The following is a 23,369-nucleotide window of genomic DNA, read 5'->3' as shown; positions in this document are numbered from 1 at the left end:
CGCTGTTGGCCCGATTCCGGATGAACTTGAAGCCTGGAATGCGCTTTTGGTTGCACATCACTCCGACATCTTCCGAGTGTTTGCAGTCCGACACACCGATGCCGTTGGAGTGACACTGAGCCAGGCTCTTCTCTCCACCGGTGCAGTGCAAGTTGTCTAACCAGATCCGGCCTGGAGGGAGAGAGGCAAATATTTAAAGGTCTCCTATCTGCTATTTTTAGGCATATGTTATGGGTCTCAGATATATCAAAAATATATCAAAAACATGTCTATGATGTGTTTTTGCTTAAAATACCAAACAGATAATGCATTTTTGACATCCCTCATATCCCTCTATTTCAGGCCTGTTAGAGAACGGCAGGTTTGGGTCCTTGGCTTGAAGAAAAAGAAGAGGAGGTGGAGCTATGCCTGCTCAGAATTCTACGAGATACTCAGCTAAATGCTGCCGTGATTAAATGCCATATCATGTTCCAAACCACATCAAAGATAATTTCTGAAACAGTATGGAGCTCAAATGCTTTTTCTCTTGCGGGTTTACCACAAGGTGAGTTCCTTTTTTAATTCTTGCTTTTTTACACATACTCTCTCCAGCACAGGTTAGCTCTGAGTGTTAGCGATGCTTGCTAATGTAAACCAAGACCATATTACGTCCTAAACACGTCGGGCATTGTTTCTGATAGTGACGTTTCTGATTGTGCCGTGGGTCCACCTTTCCGATATTACGTCATATCGGACACAAATCTGGATCAGCTCCGTTGTTCCCCCGTTTTTAGAGATTTGGGTACGGAGGGAAAAGAGAGAGGTTTTGTTTTCTGACACTTTGTGAGTTCCCTGACACACCGGGGACACATATCATGTATAAAAGACATCAAAAAGTGCGTTTTTCATGATAGGTCCCCCTTAATCAAATGGATGTATAGGTTGTGTGTGTGACCTTTCTTTCTTTCTTTTTTATTTTATTTGTGAAATTCTTTTCATTTCCATGTCGATAACTTTAGGTATAGGACTTATTTAAACAATCCATTATGTGGTTGCCCTTGGCACTCACTAGTTGTGTAAAGTAACTAAGTACATTTACTCAAGTACTGTATTTAGGTAGAATTTTGAGGTTGAGATTATTTTTCATTTTCTGCTACTTTGTACTTCATACTCCGTGACAATTCAGAGGTTAATCATGCACCAGAAGGAATTCATGTTAGCAGACCTTTACCACCTTTGATACCACTTTAATGCATCAATAATTATAGTAAAACATATAATTTATATTATTCTAATATGGCTAATTTGCACAATTAGTACTTTTACTTTTGGTACTTTATTTGATGCTAATACTTCTGTACTTTACTCGAGTAACATTTTGAATGTAGGACTTTTACTTGTAACAAAGTATTCCTACATTCTGGTACTTCTGCTTTTACTCAAGCAAAACATCTGAGTATTTCTTCCACATCTGGCTCTCACAGATAAAACCCTTCACACTTGCATTAAGGCTGTTCCAGCTCAGCCACAAGCCTATATTCCCAGTCACAGTACCCAATAATAAGGGAACAGTGCATGGGAAACATTTAAATGGCTGATCCTAAAATTGAACCTTGACTGCTTAAACTATTTTGCTTATACTACTACCTTTTTGACTTCTATTTCATAATTTCCATTCCAAGTCTAGTCACTCAGACAGAGGGTAAACCTATTCATGTGGAGATGTGTTTGCTTCCCTGACACATTCTTTCAGCATCAACGTGCCCAATGAAAGTTGTCATGGCTGAGAAGAAGATCATTTGTCGTCCAGCTGGCTGTTCACAACCAATCGTGAAGGAAACCACGAGGAAAACCAGAAACGGCCAGCTCATCGTTCTGAGAGTGTCAACATGTTGCTGAGGAACATCCTGATCATACCGAGAGAGTGACAGCGTGTTATATAGTCACGTAGCCTTCTTCTGGAAAAGTCATTTTCACCTCTGGAACATTTTTTATAATAAGAGCCAAGTCTTCTGGTGCTGAAGCAGCTGGGTTGTTTAAAAAGGGAGCGTGGTCTCCGTGCACGTTTGTCTAAACAAATATTGAGCATTGCCAGGAGTAATACATCTGGATTGCTGAGTTAAAACTATCATCCACAAGCCTTATGGGAATGTAATTTCACCAACCACTGAAAAGAATGGGAAGCACAGAGCACAGGGGAGCCATGCATTTTCTAATTGGCCTTTTTTGGTTCTTTAAGGCAGCAACTTAACTCCAGCCACCCCCTAAGTAAAAGAAATGTGCAAATGCATCTGATCCTATTTCAAAATTGTTGCCTGAAGCAGTAGCCTTCTTCTACTCCTGATATATTTTACACAACCATGATGTTGCCAAAAACATCTTGATCTAAACGAGCATCCATGAAGTTTTATTATAAAGGTTTGTCTCCCATTAGGAACATTTAGTGGTTTCTGTCCCTGATGTATAAGTCATCATGATGGGAGATGGAAAATTCTCTTCATCACCTTTATAGCCGTTTGACTTCACCAACAACAGGAAAACAGACAAAAGTAATTTCCATTCTCTCACATGCATACAGCTTGTCTGGGCCTCAATTAATCTGCTTTCAAACTAATCAACCATTCACCACTAAAAGAGGTACACTCCTCATCATGACATACACATATTGGGTCATTCACTTGTGCTAAATGGCAAAATGCTGCACACATTTTATGGTAAAATAAACGTTGTGCCTATTCTGTTATACAAAAGAAATGCAACTTAACAATATTAAAAGTGACCAAAGGGAATTTTGATAAACTTTAAGAAAAAATATGGCTTATATAACCCTACAGCCCCCCCATTATACCTCATTGCTAAAATGCAGTGCAGTTGTCAGTCTGCACAGTGCTGGAATATACATCAAACTGCTTGTTAATTGCTCCTTGTAAAATATAATGAGCGTGCAACATTACATCCATGGGGTGTATCACTTATGTTATTCTTGAAATTGCTATAATAACTGTGGAGCAAGGCAGTTATTGCTTCACTTTTGAAGTGGCTGGCTGGATGTGGCCCGACCCTGTGGGAAAACATGTACCTTTAACAAGGGACAATGAGTTAATTAAGAGCTACCAACTGACATTAACCACGAGCAGCCAGCACACTCTCAGAGCTGGGAATCTCTTTACTGCTTTCACCATGACGGAGGAATTCATACACTACAAAGTGAGAGGAGGGATGAAATTACGTCTGTGTGAAGGTCTGCTTTACACAGGGTTTCCAGTCCCCCCCTCCCATGCTCATATGTGATTGGCCTGTCTAGGTTTGCCTCTAATGGGAAAACCAGCACCTGAGGGTACACGCAGTCAGACAGGAGGAAACCTGTACCTCATTGAAAGATTTCCATGGAACAAACAGAACTGTACAAAGAGATATACAGACTTGTAAGTGTGTGGTTGGCTGGTTTGTAAGATTAACACCCTATAACCCCCAACACAGTTGTTCAAAAGCTGGATAGAAAGATGTCAAGAGTTTGAAGGGTTTTGGCTATATAACACAAGGTTTAGACCAAGTCCTGGAAACGGACAGACACTTCTAATAAAGTTTTCTTACCTTCTCCTTTTCCGTATTTGGCCGAGGGCAACCAGGACTGGGCGTCCAGGAAGCCGAGCTCTCTGCACGCCACGTGTGCAGCAGATATAGAGAAGTCATCATCACACACCGTTCCCCACTCGCCATTGTAGTAAACTTCCAACCGGCCCTCGTAGTGTTTCCGCTTCTCCCCGGCTAAACGTAGCTGGATGACAGGGGGGCTAGAGTCTGACTGGGCGTTGCACAGCGCCCACAGGGACAGTAAGGTGGACAACACACAGTGGATGGCAACTGGACGCAGCATGATGCAGGACGAGGCAAGGAAAGACAGTGAACTAAGGGAGAGATTAAGAAAAAACACTGTAAGAATTCAATAGAAGCTGAACTGAACTATGCTTATTGAAGAATCTATAAGGAGATGGACTTTAAATGTAACATTTGCACATTCCTCAGAGTTATATTGAGAGATGAACATTGCAGGCAGACAGTAATTTGTGGTGTGTGTGGTTCTTTTGTCCATAACTTGAGCGAGTTTGAGTATAAAATCTAGGGCAGGAACAGTTTGGCTTGGCCATCATCAGGCTCCTAGAGACCTTCTCTGGCCTCCGTGCAACCACAAGTATACACTTCAGAATCACATACAGGATTTACCACAGTCTGACAATATATGAAGCTACTAGTGACTAGTTTGTTCTTAAGTGCACTCTGAACTCTGGTTAATACACTAATTTAATACATACATAATGTTGTTTCACAGAGACAAGGATCCCTCTCTCCATCTTTCTGACAGCCTAATGGAGAGCAAATGTGGGCTCCTGCAGGTTGGGGTGCTGCCCCTCTGCTTTATCTATAGATCTGTGCCTGAAGGCTGCTGGGATGAACTACAGAGGAAAAGTTGACTCCAACTCGATATATCATGGCAAACCATGAGTGTCAATGGAGGGACCAAAGGCCCCAGGGAGGAATCTTGAGGAGGAAAGGAAGACAGTGAAAGTGAGGAGACCTCCACGTCTTTGCAAGGGAGGAAGGAGAAGGGGGGCTTTCCGAGTTGACGTCATAGCAACAGCCAAACAAACTGTAGAGGCCCAGGCTTACACAAACACTCCTGCAGTACACAGTCAGTAAATTGTCAGACTTTGTTAGACGTCACTTGCGATCCTGTGAAACATCTGGTATACCTTCTCACGAATGTTAAGCAGGCGGAAGCAGCAGATACTTTAAGTTAGACTTATTTAATATCTCTTTACACAGCAGTTAAGAGTTACAGAATCAACATTATGTACGTTTTAAATTAGTGTATTAACCAGAGTTCAGAGTGCACTTCAGAACAAACAGTCAGTCAGCAAGTGTCAACTCCACATGGCCATTTATGAAAAACTAACACTTCTCTGGAATGTGTCTTGTATGTTTTAGATTATACTGCTTACAAAACCAGTGGAGACACACCTCTATCCTAAAGACGATTGTTCACATTTAACACTCCCTCCAAAATGTGACTTTCATTTTACTTCAGGTTTTCAATGGAGAGTTAGAAAATGCCAATCATGAGGTTGCATGAGAACAATAGGGCCATAATACGTGAAAGCTGCCTGTCAGTGTAGGGAAGCCAAGGATTGTCAAGTCAACTGGAAATAGCAACATTCCACATGCTGAATGGTTTGCTTCTCAGTCAAAGCAAGTTGCTCTTGCATCATTTGTTTATTTCAGTAAAGCACAAATCAACCATCAAGTTTCTGTTAAGCCCTGGCCAGCACACAAATCCTGATATCCAGCTATACACAAGAAAGAGTCCTGCAGCTTCTTCAGGAAAAAGTGTAGGTCCAATGTCAGCAAAAGAGTGAAGCATAAATATCAAGTTAATGCAACTTTCTTTTAGATTTTGGTTTTTATGCTTCTTATGCAACACAGTGTTGCAGCCCACGTTCTAAGTTAGGATCAGTTTTTGGGGCTGTAAGAAAACAATATTTGGAAGGAAATACAATGAAATTAAGTTTAAAATTAGAAAAACGCATTTCTGCTGGCAAAGATGACAAAAAGTAATAATTGTACGATGTATTTGAAGTTTCAATACAGTCACTATGCAAGTGCAAGACAGCATCCCATCAGGACCGCCAGAGTTTCTCAGAGTTGAAAAGATACACTTACTTTGACAGACGAAGAACAAGCAGTAACACACTTTCCAGGACGCAGACTTTGAAGTTTCCAACTTGTTGCAGAGGATGAATGTGAGGCAGCGGTTCTTTGTCCCTTTAGTACTCTTCCTCGCTGTTTCTCTCCTCAACCTCACAGCTTGCGGAGCGCTCCCTTCCCACTCCTCGCCACGCACATCAGCCAATCAGAAGCCGCCTCAGCATCCTGGACACGCCCCCCCGGCCCTATAACCAGGGTTACAAAAACACACTGCAGGCATTTATGTAAAGCTCCGTTTGCTGACATCTTATAGCTTTGCGTAACTTTAAAGTTGCGTAACCTAAAATTAAAAAAATAAGTATTTTGGTTTATTTATTAAGAAAGGACTTTTTATATGCTATACAATTCTGTGTTCCCTTCCCATAAAACGGAGAACGTTCTTTTTTTTGACCAGATTAAGGAAGCAATCTTTGAAACCCAAAACTAACCCCAATGCTCACAGGTCAATGCTGATGCTCGGATATGGAACTTGCTGAAGCTAAGTTTGTGAGTTAAAATGTTATTGAGTAAACATTTTAGATTTTTAAATAAAATCCAGTGAGATATTTTCTTTTGGGATAAAATCTGTGATAAATTGTAGTTTATATGGCCACAAAGGAGTACACATTTTACCCTGGAAATCAGATCATAGCACTCCAAATGGTAAAAGCCTACAAAAAATGTTTAGCAAGCCGTCCTGTTGATGTGTTCTTCTTGTCTGTCATCTTCATGAGTGGAGACATTGTGAAGCACTATATAAAAGATCAATTATTGCATATTTGAGACTAAACAATAAAATATCACAATAAACATTCAAAAGCTTATTTTTTCACAGCAACTTTTGTGGTACAACCAATGGGAGAAAACTAGTGTGAGAAGTGATTTTGAAGAAGATGAAGATTCAACTTTATTGTCATTACATAGTACAGGTAGGCCTACTAGTAACACAACGGTTTCTCTGCATTTGACCCATCCTAGTGGTAGGAGCAGTAGGCTGCCATTATGTACGGCGCCCGGAGAGCAGTGTAGGGAACGGTGCCTTGCTCAGAGACACCTCGGTAGAACTTGGTCTTTCCGGGACTTGAACTGGTGGGAGCTGAACAAGGGAACGCCTGAGGATGTTAGCAAGCAGCCAAAGGTTGAGCAAGTGAAGCATCAAGTATTAGAAAGTGATGGCCAGAAAGTGGAGACGGAGGAAGAAGTAACCTCCGTCTCTGCTTAAATGTTTTACTCCTATTTGTGCTCCGAGTGTAAATATTAAAAAGACAAATACATCTGATTGCACAAAAGAACACAAAATAAATTTGGTAAACTTATCAAGTAAAGGCGTGGACTGGTCGTCCTACAAGGTGTCGATGTCGGTCTTTGCAGCTTGGTGTGGAAGTTAGTAGGCAGTGCACACAGCACTACACTGAATTACAGGGAATTTATTTCATGTTTTTTCAACGTTGCACTTTGTAGACGGGTCATTCTCTCTGTAGGGTGCCTTTTAGTGTCCTGTACATACATCATCAAGTGGCTATGTTAACTAAGCAAAAATGTAACATAAAAGTTGTTGGTGATATTAGTCTTAATATTTAAGTGCATTGATCATTTGGTAATAAAAATCATATTTTATTTATCAAACCATATAAGTTTGTGTGTGTCCCCTAAATAATTGTCCACCCTGTAGTATTAGGGAATCCGCCTACTTAAAGAAAAGCAATACACATGTGACATTTCAAAGGCAAGTTTTTTCTTTCTTCCCCGTCACCCGTCTCTCCTCAATGTGAATTGTCCTGCTCATATCGGCTTTTCTTTATATTAAAAAAAGATTGTTGATCGTTGTATACATTAACAAGTTTGTTAAGAGATGTAGCTCGTGTTTTAACAACAATTTTATCGGTCAAGTTCAAATCCCTTAATATCTTTCTAACATGAGAAGTTAATGTGTAGTGCATCTGGTGGCACCAAGTGGCTACAACAATAAAAACCTGCCAGCCACATTTGGTAACTTACCCTTCTTCAGACAAGTTTGGCTACTTGAACGTGTTTAAACAAAGGAAGTTAAAGCAAGTGTTAAAGCAATTGGGATTTAATGAGGATGACCACTTTTTTTGTCTGATTAAACATCATTGTGTACCTGGTGTGGACAGAAAGGTAAAGAATACCAGCATTCAGCCGCTACTGCAGTAAACGTGGTCTAATTTAAAGTTAACTGAACCAAGAAGGGGAGAGTTTATTGTTTTTCTGTAAATCCAAAATATGTTGACTATAAATTGAAATGGTTAAATAACAGAATCCCTGGCAACATTGTTGTAGACCACGCCACATGACTTGAAATAGACTGTTCTGTTCATACGTTTATGTCTACATTGTCATAGTTGTTGGATCGGACGGAAGTGTTTTGACTCAAAATGCCACTAATTACATGTTTGTAAAAAGGAACAGGTCATTGGCTGTGAGAGCAGGAAAACTGTTTTCTTGGTTCCCTGTGGGAATAAACATGGCCAAATGCTCTTTGTTTCTGCTCATCACTGCAATCATGCTGGAATCAGGAATTCAGGCAAAGGAGGAAATATATGAAATCTTAAACATTTATTCAGGAATGCACAAAATATAGCAAATAACATACAATCTGGGTATACTTAATTCTTCAATTTTACAAATATTAGGAACAATATTCTTTTCTTAAAGTATAAAATATACATATATTGTACTGTAACAATGGACTTGCATTAAAACGCACCCTCAGACTAATGTGACACCACTACAATAGGACACAGAGTCACATTGAAAGTCATTTCACAAGGACATTGGCAATTGATTGTGCTGACGTGAACAAGGCTGAAACACACCTGATCAAAAATACACACACCTTCCCCTTTTACTGCAAAACCAGTACTGTTGTTCAGGGTGTTTTGATCATAAAATATACACACTATACAATACACTTAGACAACAGTTGGGAAACCACCGCATAAATGAAACAAGAAAACGTATTCTGTTATTTTTCACCAAAAAGTCAAAGTAAAGGCACACCAGCAACGTTTGGGCTCACACATAAAATATGAATACAGTCCAAAGATATCTACATGGCAACAACTAAATGTGTAACTTTCCTTCAAATGCAGGGCAAGAAAATGAACATGGCACGTGGTTAAGTGTTACAGTATTATAAAAGAAAAGGTTTCACTTCTTAAGGTTTAAACTAAACTTTAATTTCCACCCAAACTATCATCAAAATAATTCGATATTATACAACACAATTAAAGATTATCTTAAGTGCTCTATATATATATTCAATCCCAGAGAATTATGGTAGGCTTAATGTACATGATGTCAAAAATCGACATTACTTCAAACTCTGCATAACTGAGGTTTTTATCACATATTGTATATCTAACTGTGTAAAATACTGAACAAATGAACTCCTTGGCAACTAAGGATGAAGTATGAGTGATAGTACAGTTTGTTTGCTGATGAAAGGAGATAACCAAAACAAATTGGTAGCAAAAAAAATCCAAGGGGTCAGGAAACTAATGGCGCTTTTCCACTGCAGCACGGTTTAAGTGGGCCGTTTTTTTTTTTGCTTTTCCACTCGGGGTAGTTCCGGCTCAGGGCTAATTTTTCATCTTTTTTCTGGCCCTCCAAAATCGAGGTTCTTATCGGGCCAACAACCGGGCTGAGTATGCTAAACTAGTGAGGTAAACACTCTCGACTGCTGAATGGTCAGAGAGAATCGCTGGCAAGGGGGCTACAACTAGAACAAGGTGAACATATTTGACCGTGATTTCATTGTAATACACGTTTCAAAATTACGCCGAAGTAACAACAAACTGATACCGGACAAGACGGCAGGCGAAAAAACTTTTAAAATGCGTGTTTTCTAAAAAATGGAGATCAGGCTAAGCTAACGCAGTATATGCTCAGACCGTCCATACTCACAACAACGGCCTATACAGACATAAATAAACCAGCGACTGTATTTCGCCATGACACAGACAGTCTGTGGTTTGTACTTGTTTAACTTTTGTCTAGTTTCTGAACAGATATGAGGAGCTGTGAGCTCTGAGTGCTAACAGCTAACGGCTGATGTTTTGGTTTTGTGGTTCGCATTGAAGATGACGTCACGGCAGTTTTACGCAGCGTCGCTCTGCCCGCCGAACAGCCGATCGCCCCGCCTACACTGCGTTACTATAGTTACTACCCCAGTTGGTAAACTGTAATGGAAATGCAGCATAAAGTGAGCCTGGCCTACCAAGGCCTAACCATACCGTACTAAGCTGTGCTAGGTCCTGCAGTGGAAAAGCTCCATAAGATCAGTTTAGGCTCTCCATAGAGAGATGTGTCTTTTCTTCATCCATCAATCAACCAACCAATCAATCAATCAATCAACCAACCAATCAATCAATCAATCAATCAATCAATCAATCAATCAATCAATCCATTAAGGACACACTGTGCTAAAATTCATCTGTGCTGTGTCCCCATATGTATTATCCTTAGTTTCCTACAGATTTGTATGAAGTGTGCTGTTTCAAACGTTAATGGAAATTCTTTGTAAAAGAACAAATGCAAATACATTTAAAAGCAAGAACAGTCAAAAGACTGTTGAATGCTTGAAGAATAAAACAAGCCTTTACTGTAAATCTTTCACCAAATATAAAAAAATCTCTTTAGGAATAATTCAATTCACCTCATATTGACTTTGTGCTTCTTCCACTGCGATGACATGATTAACACTATGAAAGATTATCGCTCTGCTTTCATATTCTAGTTTGAAAGGAGCAAGCGTTCTGGATTTTAAATGTATTTTTCAAATACATATGAGCCGGAAAAAAGAAAAGTGTGCTTATGTGTGATCATGTACAGTATTTACATGAATGTTGCAGTGAGAGTTTGAGTTAAGGCCACTTAATCGGGTCCCAGTTTGGCGATCAGTTCGTCGCAGATCTTAGTGAGCTCCTCAATCTCTTGATTCTGTGGAAGACAGAAAAAGAAAGGATGTTTACAAATGAGTGGCAAAGCTTGAATGTCAGCTCAGAAACACAATTCTGCAAATATGAAAAGGTTTAAATGTAGAGAGAACATGTTTTTTCAACAGCTCCCCTAAGACTCGATGTGCAACATTTGAATAGGATGAATCAGTCGTGCTGTGTTTAATACTAACTGTAAACACAGTCATTGTTTCATTTGATAGGGCTCTCCTTTAACTTCCCCAGAGGCTGGTGTTAGTAAACACTGCCCCCTGGTGTTAGAAGCCATGCCAGTGTGTTGGCAGACATGCATTTATAACTCTGTGCTGAATGCCTGCACAGGATGAACTACTTGCAGTGATTGTTTAGTAAAAGCCAAACACATCGACGGATGACTCCCAGGTAAAGGGTTTTCACCTCAATCCTCTAGAGTGTTTGATCAGGACGCCTTGCCCTGCACTCACACAGGTTAACACAGAAAATCCAATATAATCAGATTGCAGTCGTCCTACCTTTTGAAGGACGGCTCTTTCTAGTGAATCCGCCTTCATCTGCTCCATCCTCAGACTGGCGCTCAGTGCCACGCCCTCAGAATTGGCCTTGGCACGTACCTGTGCTATGTCCTCGTTAGCCCTGTTAGAGAGGAAGTGAAGGAGACAAAGGGGGCCGTCAAATCAAGAGTCTGGTGTTGATTTGCAGGATGAAGAAGGTGTCCGGTGATTGAGGGAAATGGAAGCTTACTTGTCCAGTTTCTCCTCAGCGTGCACCTTGAGGGTTTGGTATCGCTGCTCCTCCTGCTTGATCCGCATCAGGTAGTCCTGCGCACACCTCTTCAGCATCTCCTCATTCTGGACAGATTCATGAAGAGAGTATGTAGTGATCCGGTTATTACGTGGCAGCAGATTTAATAGCATTTTATTACTGAAGCTCTACTGACCTTCTTAAAGCCCTCCAGGACCCCCTTCATGTTCTCGTATCTCCTGAAGAGGTCAGCGAAGGAGCGCTCCACAGAGTTGAGGTCGGCTATTGCCTGGTCCCTCTCCAAGGTCAACTGTCTGACAGACTTACTGCAGGACAGAGTCTTCTGGTTCTGCTCGTCCTCTGCAACATACAGAGGGTGGATCAGAAGATTGAAAGGGTAAGATGTGGAGGAAATGTTAAAGGCTGAAGACAAAGGTTTGCTTCCAGGGCTCCTAGCCTTTAGCGTAGCTGACCTGAGGAACGTAGACTACAGAAACCCCCTGATCTCTTTAACTCCTCTTTCAAGACTCACTTCTACAGTTTGGATATTTTTCCATTTGAAATCTGTGTATCTTTTGTCATTTTATTTGAGTTTATAAGTTTACAAGTGGTTCTTTTGCACAGGTTTTTACTACTGCTGTTGTATTTGTTATTTCTATCTGTGGACTGTGTTTTAGTTTTCTCCCTTGCTTTTTTTGTCTTTGTTTTGAAATGATAATTAGTAATGAAGTCATTATTATTTATTATTCTAGGGGATCAGCAACAAATATAATGATTTTATTAAATTCAAGTAAAGTCAATCCAATTATTTCATGCAATCTTACACTCTTGGCTGAGGGTTTTATTCTCTAATTTTAACTGGAAGAACCCGCATTTTAGTCATGTTTTCTAATGACACAATGCATGGGGGGGGGGCTGTCATGAAAACCACAAACTACTTACTCTATAGTCCAGGGCTATTCAATTGGCGGCCCGCGGGCCAAATCCGGCCCCGGGGTGATATTTACTGGCCCTTTGAGTATAATGTTAAAAAGTAATCTACTTTTTTTTTTTTTTGGGGCCAGAGTGCCTTTATTCCAGGGAGGTTGTTAAGTTGAGAGATAGAGGGGAAGACATTGCCTGAAAACTTTGGCGGGCTCGGGTTTCGAACCCAACTAGCTACTGTAGTGACAAACTGTCATTTATTGCATCTCTGCGTGAATGATTAGATCATTTCCCCTAAATGAAATGATGTTGATGGTTAAATTAGCTTCACATGTAGGCCTACTGAGTTCTGAACTTGCCATTTAGATCTATAAAAGGCCTTGGGGCTATGTTGTTTGATTTAATTAAACACAATATATGCACTCCACTATGCTCTTGTAGTATTTACTGTATCTGAAACTCTTAATATGATATTTCGTATTTCAAGCCATCTTTTTCCCGGCCCCTTGCTTTGGATCATTTTCATCAACCGGACCCCATTCCAAACTAATTGAATAGCTCTAGTCTATACAGTAAGCCAGGCATTCTGAAGCCAGAAGACATTAAACACAAACAACATATACCACCACCAGGGGGCAGCCACTCACCAATCATCTGTGCAACTGTTTTCTCATACTCTGCAACGATGTTCCTGTCAAGTAGAAACACAGAATGTATCAATGTATTAAGACAGGTTTCTTTGTAGTTGTACTTTCAAATGAAGCAAACATCTAGGGAAACAGTTCCATACCTCATCTCCAAAACCTCCAATCTGCTGTCCTCATACTTCTTCTTCCACTCACTGACCTCAATCTCCTTCGTGATGATCTAATTGGACGACAGGACATGAAGAGAAACAATATTCAGAAACAAATCAATCTGCAGATGCTCTTTATGGAGAGAAACGTTCTGTGACGTACCTCCTCTCTGATCAGGGTGAGCACTGCGGCCTTGTCCATCTCACTCAGAGAGATGTGGTCTTGGGACAGGGCGGCAGCGTCTGAGCCCTCACTGCTGGCCATCTTTGTAGAAAGCTTCATGGACATCTCACTCTGTGGAACATGCAGAGAACATACTGTTTAAGTCCAAGATCTGACAAAAACACTTCTGCTGTTTCTACTGTTCTTATTAGATCACATGATGTCTGTGCAAAGAGCGATGCAAGAAAACAGTTCTCAGGGGTGTTGATTTTATTAATCAAACATTTGTAAAACCTAAAGCGTGCTCATCTTAGACGAATATTGCATGGGTGAAAACTATTAGATAAAAACATGGATGTTGGAGCGTGAGAAAGCAAAACAGTCCATTAATGGCTGAACTATCTTCTTACCAATTGAAATAAAGAACAGTTTTGCGGTCATCTTTAAATATTCATACCGAGGTACCCAAACTACTACTACTTACTATATCACTTTTCAGACTGCAGATTTCCTTCTCCTCTGGGTGATCTGTAATCTTTGTCTCAGGACCTTCGAGGAAAAAAAAACATTTAAAGATAAATGGCAACTTGTTTATGATGAAAAACCCCATATCTGAGTTATACTAAGTTATAATCCACACAGTAGTTTATCACCGTGCTCAATGTCACTTCAACTTTGAAAAATATGGCAGTATTTGTCTAGTTTTCATTAGATTGTGTTGTTTCCTTGTTTCCATGGTTAAAATATAGAGTGATTCTTGCACCACTGATGCAGACCAATTCTAATACACAACTATGGGAGATATTCAGTGTAACACGTCTTACTTTCTTACATTCAGGCCTGGGTTGTGAGTGTGAATTCTCCATTTAACTCCTGCCTAAAGTTTGATACATTCTTAGGGCTTTGTAATTTATACAAACTCTATCTATACTCCAAACAGAAGTTGCTGAGAAAATCATGGAACTGTATCCCTTTGCTTGTTGGCAGTTTCCAATTCATGCTGGTGTTGGAACTGTTACCTCTCTGGGCATGCCTGCCTCTTTAACACCATGCCTCATTCATACACTGTTTTTTGCTTCATAAAATACTTATCACTGCCAACTTTTTCTATTTTTAAATGAGCACCCAGTGGAGAGTTTGAAACATACCATCCTTAAGACATATATCATCGATTGATTTATCGACTGTCTGTTTTTTCAGAGGTGCTTTGTTGCACTGGGGTTCTCCTCTCTCCTCCTGGATGTCTGCGGTCTGGCCCAACATGCCGGTGCAGGCGAGCTTCTCCTCATCAGTGGCGTGATGAACTCGCTGAGTGATCTCTGGGGTCGAGGCCACCACCTCCTCCTCCTCCTTCTCCTGGAGATCAGGGAGACAGATAGGATCCTAATGTCATACTTCCATATCAAATAACATTATACTCTTTTTGTACTTCTCCCAAAAAAAGAAAACCACTATCTATTCAGACCTGAAATTCCAAATAGTTAATAAAAAAAAAATTCAAACATAAAAAATAATAACCAATATAAGTATTATAATATAAAACACAAAAGTAGTTTGAAAAAAACACGAATGCACTTCATATTTGTATTAAATGCATCAAATACTATGGAGAGGAAGTGAAGTGTATCAGTTGTATTATTTTGTCACATTGTTAGGTTACACAATGTCTTGAGTATATCTGCAGGACTACAGACCTGGAGCCGCTGCTGGTGCTCATGTCAGCTTTTATCAAAGTGTGTGTGTGTGTGTGTGTGTGTGTGTGTGTGTGTGTGTGTGTGTGTGTGTGTGTGTGTGTGAAAAAGTTCGGCCGAGAGGTTAGACCGCTGCTGAATAATGGGAAATGCAGTGTCACTGCAGTAAGGTGTAACATTTCAGATAAAAAAAACTACCGTTACCTGATCGCACACTTCAACAACCAAGGACTGGCTCTCATCATATTTCTGAACTTTACAGGAGTTCCTACAAAACAAAAACAGTGTGATTCAAGATTCAGAACATATAGAACAAAAGTGGAGATTCATAAGAATATAACAACTGTTTCTACCACCATATAGCTGCAAGCATTTGAATGCATATTAATAGATGGCTCAAAAATAAGCTACATACATAGACTATAATTATACTAGCGCTGCCAAACTTCTGGAGGGATCACAAGGCGGGACAAATTAACTTGATGATTTATGGCCTTGTGAGTTGAGGTGCAAGCAATGATTATTTCTCTTAAATGCTCCTTCAACAGCTCAGCACATGCCAAGATGAGAGTAACATGGAAAGCCAGCATGCAGTAAAGAGAGCTTAGATAGTAAGAGTACTTACAACAGAAAACAGAGAAACTTGACTTGCTCAGAGGTCCCCGGGCTAATAGAGGTGGACGAAAGCAGAGGTCGGGGGGGGGGGGGTTGCGTAACAGACAAGACGAGGAAGGATGAAAGATGAAGGGGATATTGATTTAGGGAATGGAGAACAGATCAGGGGGAAGAGACAAAGGAGAGAGTGCGAGTGGCTTAAGGCGTTGATCGGCATGTTAGATAGTTGAAAGATTAAGCAAAACCCAAGATGCCCACAGACCTGGAAAAGTTTAAATTAGCATTGCAGCTATAAACACTTCTGAAGGCCTATATATATCCTGTTTGGGAATTGCATCAAAGGGCAGTATGCAGTGTTAAGTGCTTAGCGTTAGTTCAAAGCAAAAATTAGCTGCCAACACATCCAGCCTAAGAAAAAAACTTAGTGGAGTTGATCTAAACCTCATATGACAAAGTATCACCTTTTATTATTGTTTATAATGTTAGTCTCAAAATGGCAAACTCTTGGAGTAAAATAGAAAAGGTTTTGTTTTCCTTTAGACTTACTCGACTGCCCTCTCTTTTTCTTTCTTGGGAATCTGCCTGGCTTTCTTCTCTCCCGCCGGTTTCACTACTTTAGGTTTGCCCAGGTCTTTCACTTTCTTCTCCGGCTGAGGGGCACTGCTGGACGAGTCCTCGTTGGTAGTATTTTTGGAGGATTTAAAAGGGTCCACAGAGTCGTCAAAATTGTCTGGATCAAAACTGTAGGAGCTCTTAGGGAGCACTGGAGAGGTGCTCGCTGTGCTGTTGCTACCAAACGGATTGAAGTTGGGGTCGTCCCACTGATTGGGATCGAAGTTATAGGCTCCTGATTTAGGGATAGGAATATCGTCTACGTTAAGAGTTGCAGTTGAGTCTGAAACTGGCAAAGCAGTTTCTGGAAGAGGATCAGAAACCGGTTCTGACATTGGTAGAGAAACTGGTTCTGTGACAATGGGTTCTGATGCTGGTTTAGAAACTGGTTCTGTGATAATGGGTTCTGATGCTGGTTTAGAAACTGGTTCTGTGATAATGGGTTCTGGTGCTTGTTTAGAAACTGGTTCTGGTGCTGGTTTAGAAACTGGTTCTGTGATAATGGGTTCTGGTGCTGGTTTAGAAACTGGTTCTGTGATAATGGGTTCTGGTGCTTGTTTAGAAACTGGTTCTGGTGCTGGTTTAGAAACTGGTTCTGTGATAATGGGTTCTGGTGCTGGTTTAGAAACTGGTTCTGTGATAATGGGTTCTGGTGCTGATTTAGAAACTGGTTCTGGTGCTGGTTTAGATGAAACCTCTGACGCTTTGGCCTTCTTCTTAGCTGCCAGTTTCTTTTTACCACCTAATTTCCTTGGAGGTGGCTTGGTGACTGTCCCCTCGTCCAAACCGAACTCGAGCATTACGGACTTTGCCTCTGACGACGACGACAATGACAACTCAGCTTCTACTGGAGGGGCTGCGCTGTCCTCACATGCTGGCAAAGAGCAACCGATTGGCTCTAGTCTGGGAAAAGAGCTGGAACCAAACGGTGGGGGAGAGTTCTGGATTTTGGATCCGCCGCAGGTGAAAGGGTTAAAGCCGTCATCCAGCTGGTCAGGGTCAAATTTGTAAGTGGCCTTGGGAAGAGGAAGTTCCTGTTCCTCAATTGTTTGGGGAGGTTCGTCCACTGAAGCCTTGACCTCGAGTGATAGAGGCTTAGACTTCCTGTGTTTAGTCTTTTGAAGGGGCTCTGTCTGGTCAAGGCCATTGCACTGTGGTTCTGGGTCAGCCAGAGGTTTCTGCTCAAGGGACTCGGGAGCTGGGCTGGATGCAGGTTCACTGCAATGGAATGGCTCTGGTTCTGGGGTAGGAGCAGGAAGAGAAGCAGGAAGAGGAGTAGGATCAGGAGATTGAGCTGGAGCTGGAGTTAGAACTGGATCTAGAGCTGGAGCTAGAACTGGATCTAGAGCTGGAGCTGGAGTTAGAACTGGATTTAGAGCTGGAGCTGGATCTAGAACTGGATCTAGAGCTGGAGCTGGATCCAGAGCAGCAGCTGTATCTAAAGCTGTATCTAAAGCTGTATCTAAAGCTGGATCTAGAGCTGTATCTAGAGCTGGATCTAGAGCTGGATCTAGAGCTGTATCTAGAGCTGGATCTAGAGCTGGATCTAGAGCTGTATCTAAAGCTGTATCTAGAGCTGGATCCAGAGCTGTATCTAGAGCTGGATCTAGAGCTGGATCTAGAGCTGTATCTAGAGCTGGATCTAGAGCTGGATCTAGAGCTGTATCTAAAGCTGTATCTAGAGCTGGATCCAGAGCTGTATCTAAAGCTGTATCTAAAGCTGTATCTAGAGCTAGAGCTGGATCTAGAGCTGTATCTAAAGCTGGATCTAGAGCTGGATCTAGAGCTGGATCTAGAGCTGTATCTAAAGCTGTATATAAAGCTGGATCTAGAGCTGTATCTAAAGCTGTATCTAAAGCTGGATCTAGAGCTAGAGCTGGATCTAGAGCTGTAGCTGGAGCTGCAACTAGGACAGGCGCCGGGTCTTGGAATGGCTCAGAGGATACAGCTGTGCATTCAGGCACTTCAGGCTTTTCATTCACTAATGATGGTGCAGGGGCAGAGCCCAAGGCCTCTGGGAGATTCTCTGGTTGCCGTGCGGGCAGAGTCTCAAAGTTTACCTCCAGAAGGCCACCCTTGGGCGCCACAGGCTCATCCTGACCCATGTTGTGGCTGAGCCAAAAATCCTGATCCAACACAGGAGCAGTCACTATCAGCTGCTCCTCCTGATCCACATCTAAAGAAAACATTTGAGAAAAAAAGAATTAAAAAATATATATATATTCAAATGCACAATATCAAAATTGCATTCATATTTCTTGCCTATAATTATCTCTCCAATCAAATCTAAACTCAGATGTTAGTGACATCAGATTGGTTCCTAGCCAGCTAACTGTTCCTTTTGCTGCTGTTGCCATGGCGATGTCCTACTAGAAACCTTTTTTGCATTAACAAAAAAGAGAAATAAAAATAAAGACCTATGATTTATTTTTAGTTGTGTTGACAACAGGGGGGTGGAGTTATTATAGCCTCCAGGGAACCCTTTGACACATCAACATATTTCACTACGCCTGTCATACTCGCCATATTCATGTAATATTATGTTGCTAGGAGACTAGCACAGTCTGCTGTGTTCCTACCTAACTCTCACATTAGCAGAGTGCCCTTTAGTAATCCTGCAATCCAACATGCCCATACAAAGATTTCATCATCCAAATCCACATGAATATTCATTAGAAAACTACAGGACTCCTTGGTGTTCTCTCACTTGTTTTTTTATAAAGGGAGGAGCATGTGGAAGTAGGGATAAACCTCATTTGGCTGCAGGAAAGTGCAATATGTGGTCTAATTTGCTTGAGTCAATTTAATGGCGTTTACCATTTGTCATGATATACTTAATTTGTTCAATAAAAAATACTTTGCACCTGTGATTAATAGTTATTTACATCAGTCAAACACTTATAATTATTATTAATTAAAGCACTTTCTGTTATGTTTTTTAAATCACAACAATTCTAAATAGTACTCAAATAGTAAATATAAAAAAATATATAGAATTAAAATGGATTGCCAAATGTAATTTTATCATTAATTTCACCACAGATGCCTCTTTCTATTTAGGAGACATACTAAACAACCCTTAATTATCCATTTGTTTATTACCACTAGGTGCCTTTTTGGCCCTGACAAAAGTATGAAAGTATTTAACAACGGTCCCCATGCAATATACTCATGCTGAAGCAGCGATGGAGACTGTGGAAGGGCTCACACAGACATAGCCATTAGCATGTTTACATTTAAGGAGTTTCTAGGGGCACTTCAACTCCCGCCTGCCAAACTTCCTCATTCACAGCTGCAGGAAGGGATGTTTGTGGGTTAAAACAAAAGTGAACTCACTCTTTGCTACCCAACGGTTGACCTGAACAATGTGCACGTTTAAAAATGTTTTTGTAGCCGTTTTACAGGAAGGATTTACTCCTACCAATGCTGCCTCACGTCAACACATGGGCCGTTTCTCAATGTGGAGTATACCTGCCGCAGAGCCACTATTTCAAGTATACTACGTCATCGAGTGGCGCCAAAGGACTGTTTAAATGCATGTTAAATGCCCAGCATTCAGCGCCACTCGATGACGTAGTATACTTGAAATAGTGGCTCTGCAGCAGGTATACTCGACATTGAGAAACGGCCATGGTCTCCTCAAAACCTCCTTAAAAAGCGGGCTGCATGATAGTAACAGCCTGATAACAATCTTAGATCAGTCCCTCCTCTATCAGTTACCAATACAACACGAGGTGAACCAAAGCTTTTGTTGAACCTGTTCCAGAGCGGAGGCCGTGCACTCTCTGCTCCAGGCTCCTCCTCTTAGTGATTCAATGGACAGCGCCTTCACCATCATCACACCCAAACCTCAGAGTGCATACCTTCTGACATACCAAACATGTTTCACTGCTTAGGTGTTACTCACCTTAGTTACCGCTAATAAAAACATTGCAATTCATCACATTGATATGATCCACAAGAAAATGGTGTAACAAAATTATGCATTATAATCAATGTCTATAATCAAACAAACTTATGATGCATGAACTAAATTGCCTATAGTATATAATAACAATGCATTAAGGCATTATAGAAAGATTATGATGTACTACAAGTATAAGAATTATAATGCACTATGGTCCATGCAAAAATAATTGTCAATAAGTATGTAATATCTAACCTTATACATTAGTATATAACGATTTATGATGGCCTACAGTGTGTTAAGATGATTGAAAGTGTTAATATACAGTATTTTAAGCTGATGTTGTATGTTTTTAATGCATAAAGAGAAGGCCATCATAAAAACTGTGACTGAAAATCTAATATTGCCCTAACTTGTCATGATATCTTTACTTACAGGCCGATAAAGTACAATCAAAGGTAAAATGCAGAAGGCAGGTACATTCTGGACAAAGTCAGACTGCATATGTATCCAATTACTCTGGTGTGGTGAACCTGATACGCCTCGCACACAGTTCAAGCACAGAAGCGGAGTTGACCTAATCCAGCATGTGCTATTTAAATGATTATTTTATCATAATAAAGATGACGGAGTTTTCCTTTTGTTGACTTTCAAAGTGTCAGCCAAATGAAATGTAATGATGTCTGAACATTCAGGGCAACATAAAAGGACTCCTGACTTCAACGTAGACTCCTGTTACCATGGCAACTTCAACGAGGGAAACTGGGTTTATAATATGTATATCAAAAGTACATTTCTTTCAAACGGTTTAATACAAGTTTAATGTTAATGAGAACAGCCTGCTACCGGGGGGGTTTCTGCAACGTGTTCATGTCTTCAACAGTTAGATGACTTTACTCCTTCTTATCTTTCTCTCTATTTCTCAGTGTTTTTTGCTCAGCAGTTGCCCCACCTGTTTTGTCTGCATCAGTGTTGTTGTTCTCCAGCTCTTCGGGGAAGGTTGAAGGAGAGTGGACAGGAGTTGATGCTTCAGGAGTTTCAAAATGACTCTCTGAGTCAGAGCTGTGGAACCCAGAGAGAGAGAGAGAGAGAGAGAGAGAGAGAGAGAGAGAGAGAGAGAGAGAGAGAGAGAGAGAGAGAGAGAGAGAGAGAGAGAGAGAGAGAGCGTGAACTTTACAAACATTCAAAACATGAAAAAGCAGTAGGAAAGAAAATATTCATTATATAACTGAGGAGTAGTGATCTCAATATAAACACTATCTAATCTAAAGACTCTACTTAATTAGCACTGGATTGAAATGTGCAATATGTGCAAGTGCAAGGACAAATGCAAATCATTTACATTGTACAAGATGTTCCCTTCTAGGGTTGTTCTATTTTCATACTTTTTACAGGGGGAACAATCAATTCAGAGAAGCAAAGATGGTACTGAACCTTGATGCACCTTAACAAGTCTCTACTGTCCCAGATCTGTCTATATTACACCTAACTCTCTCCTTTCATGCTGTATTGGGCTTCGGCAACACACGGCACTATTTGATTCATGCTAGTAATGTAGACGAAGATTAAGATAAAGAGGAAATAGGGCAGACCACTCTTTCCTGTCAAATCTATAGCACTATCGTTTGAGACGGCACCATGCAAATGATCTTTATGTATGCATTTTAAAATAAGATGTGAACATTGCAACTGAATCCAGCTGTCAACACACTTTACTCGTGATGTTAACATTGTAAAGCAACAACATTCAATTTTGATTGGATCACTTCAGGAAGCCATATCACAGTGAGTTCATTATTGGTTAGATAACTGCTGATAGTAAACAAACATTTGGGCATTTGAGGCTAGAGTGGTGATGGATTATCTGGTCAATCAAATATCTAAGTGTGGGAGAAAAAGTAGTGGGGTAAACACTTACTTTGAACAAAGGCAGAGATAACGTTATCAAAGCAGGCCCGAGGATAAGAGAAAGGATAGGGTCGGGTGATGCTTTGACCATGTGTCATGTTCCTGAGCAATGATTACATCATTCAAGCACACCTGTACCTGGCTGCATTGAAGGAGTGTGTGTTATATTTCTGTGCAGCCACAGAAACGAGGATGTAGTGCCAGCGAGAAAAACGTTCAGTTCAAACACAGTGATGGCATGAACCAAAGCCACACCAGAAATGTGTCAGCGCTGCATGACAACATAACATCTGACATTTAAACAACAACAAAAAAGGCTGATGCAAATAAGCCAACGGTTTCCCCCCCCCGCTTTTTCCAAACCTTCATCATTTCAGAGATTCCTCAAACTGACAGGTGGACACACACACATGGACATACATGTGACAATGCCCCCTCCTCCAGTTCAGACAGTATGAAGCACAACACTTGCCTGTAGCTTTGAGATCTCTCCTCCTCCTCCTCCTCTTCAAGTTGCTGCCTCTCTTCACTGGCTTCATGCCCCTCTTCATCCTCCTCTCCCTCTCCCCCTCGCACTGCCGTCCACGTCCATTTGGCCCATGACACGGGTGACAGCCAAGACATCACTCCTCTTTCCACGGGGGCTATTCAACCCTCTCTCGAATCAAAGGACTCCCTGAACTGTTTTCCAGGGCCTGACGTAAATCCTTTTCTGTGCGTTTCTCCTTAGATTTCCACCCTGCCAAAGGCTCTCACATCTTCCCACAGAGGTTCTCTCTTCACATGAGTTCGCAGATGCCAATGAAATTAAAAATCATTTATATTCCCCCTCTTCAATTTGTAAAACCTCCGTCTTAAAATCATAAATTCTTCAGGTGCCTTCTCTTTTCTTTCCAGTCACGCTCCCCCTGCCTCTGCCTCGGTGGCAGAATACCACAGCTCTGATCAGCTGGGCTTCAAAATGCTGTTCTCGCTCTCTCCTCTGCTGAGCACCCCCTCCCAACCTCCATCTCGGGCTGGTCCACCGATAAAAAACACAGCGGGGGAGACAGGAAGCTTGAAGCTCTGAAAATGAATGTAGCTTCGGTTACTCAACCACACGAGTTCCCCTGTGGTTGGAGAATGGTACGATCCTGTCAGTCCGCTCTACCACTCTGAAGCAAAAGGAGGGAGTCAAAAAACAAACACAGAAGGTGGAGGAGGAGCTGGACTGTTGGGGCTCCAAGTTTTATAGCCCATAGAGAGGGTAGGAATGTGGGGCTAGTTCTTTAAGCCTTCCCTGCTCCCCCAGGCTGCTAAACAGTTAACTGTTTTCTCCCATCCAGTGGTAGGC

The 23,369-nt window shown here is 41.1% G+C and overlaps 2 protein-coding genes across 6 annotated transcripts in view; both read right to left on the bottom strand.

The window, feature by feature from the left end:
- LOC307040344 (lysyl oxidase homolog 2A-like) overlaps nucleotides 1-5,856 on the bottom strand; it is a 31,824-nt gene extending 25,968 nt beyond the window's left edge. The window contains exons 1-3 of the mRNA XM_079683076.1: nucleotides 5,698-5,856; nucleotides 3,574-3,887; nucleotides 1-171 (exon numbers count right to left, since the gene is read on the bottom strand). The exon at nucleotides 1-171 is cut by the window's left edge and continues 5 nt beyond it. Of these exons, the coding sequence (XP_079539202.1) occupies nucleotides 1-171; nucleotides 3,574-3,856 (454 nt within the window). The 5' untranslated portion in view covers nucleotides 3,857-3,887; nucleotides 5,698-5,856. The remainder of the gene's footprint in view (nucleotides 172-3,573; nucleotides 3,888-5,697) is intronic.
- A 2,423-nt stretch (nucleotides 5,857-8,279) lies between these two features.
- The window catches only part of LOC307039369 (uncharacterized protein), a 28,700-nt gene continuing 13,610 nt past the window's right edge, over nucleotides 8,280-23,369 (bottom strand). Inside the window, exons 1-14 of one of the 5 annotated variants that reach the window (XM_079681347.1) lie at nucleotides 22,509-23,133; nucleotides 21,081-21,190; nucleotides 16,156-18,397; nucleotides 15,620-15,661; nucleotides 15,199-15,262; nucleotides 14,452-14,659; nucleotides 13,788-13,852; nucleotides 13,304-13,435; nucleotides 13,135-13,211; nucleotides 12,992-13,035; nucleotides 11,617-11,780; nucleotides 11,421-11,527; nucleotides 11,192-11,312; nucleotides 8,280-10,683 (exon numbers count right to left, since the gene is read on the bottom strand). In XM_079681347.1, the coding sequence (XP_079537473.1) occupies nucleotides 10,618-10,683; nucleotides 11,192-11,312; nucleotides 11,421-11,527; nucleotides 11,617-11,780; nucleotides 12,992-13,035; nucleotides 13,135-13,211; nucleotides 13,304-13,435; nucleotides 13,788-13,852; nucleotides 14,452-14,659; nucleotides 15,199-15,262; nucleotides 15,620-15,661; nucleotides 16,156-18,397; nucleotides 21,081-21,190; nucleotides 22,509-22,660 (3,594 nt within the window). In that variant the 5' untranslated portion in view covers nucleotides 22,661-23,133 and the 3' untranslated portion in view covers nucleotides 8,280-10,617. Of the gene's footprint in view, nucleotides 10,684-11,191; nucleotides 11,313-11,420; nucleotides 11,528-11,616; nucleotides 11,781-12,991; nucleotides 13,036-13,134; nucleotides 13,212-13,303; nucleotides 13,436-13,787; nucleotides 13,853-14,451; nucleotides 14,660-15,198; nucleotides 15,263-15,619; nucleotides 15,662-16,155; nucleotides 18,398-21,080; nucleotides 21,191-22,508; nucleotides 23,134-23,369 lie in introns of those variants that run through there. The other 4 variants (XM_079681348.1, XM_079681351.1, XM_079681350.1 and 1 more) reach the window with 4 other exon arrangements.

The sequence above is a fragment of the Notothenia rossii genome (assembly GCF_949606895.1).
Source record: "Notothenia rossii genome assembly, chromosome: 5".
NCBI classification, from domain to species: Eukaryota; Metazoa; Chordata; class Actinopteri; order Perciformes; family Nototheniidae; genus Notothenia; species Notothenia rossii.
The sequence above is the reverse complement of the archived record's forward strand: the minus strand, read 5'-3'. Positions and strand labels throughout refer to the sequence as shown.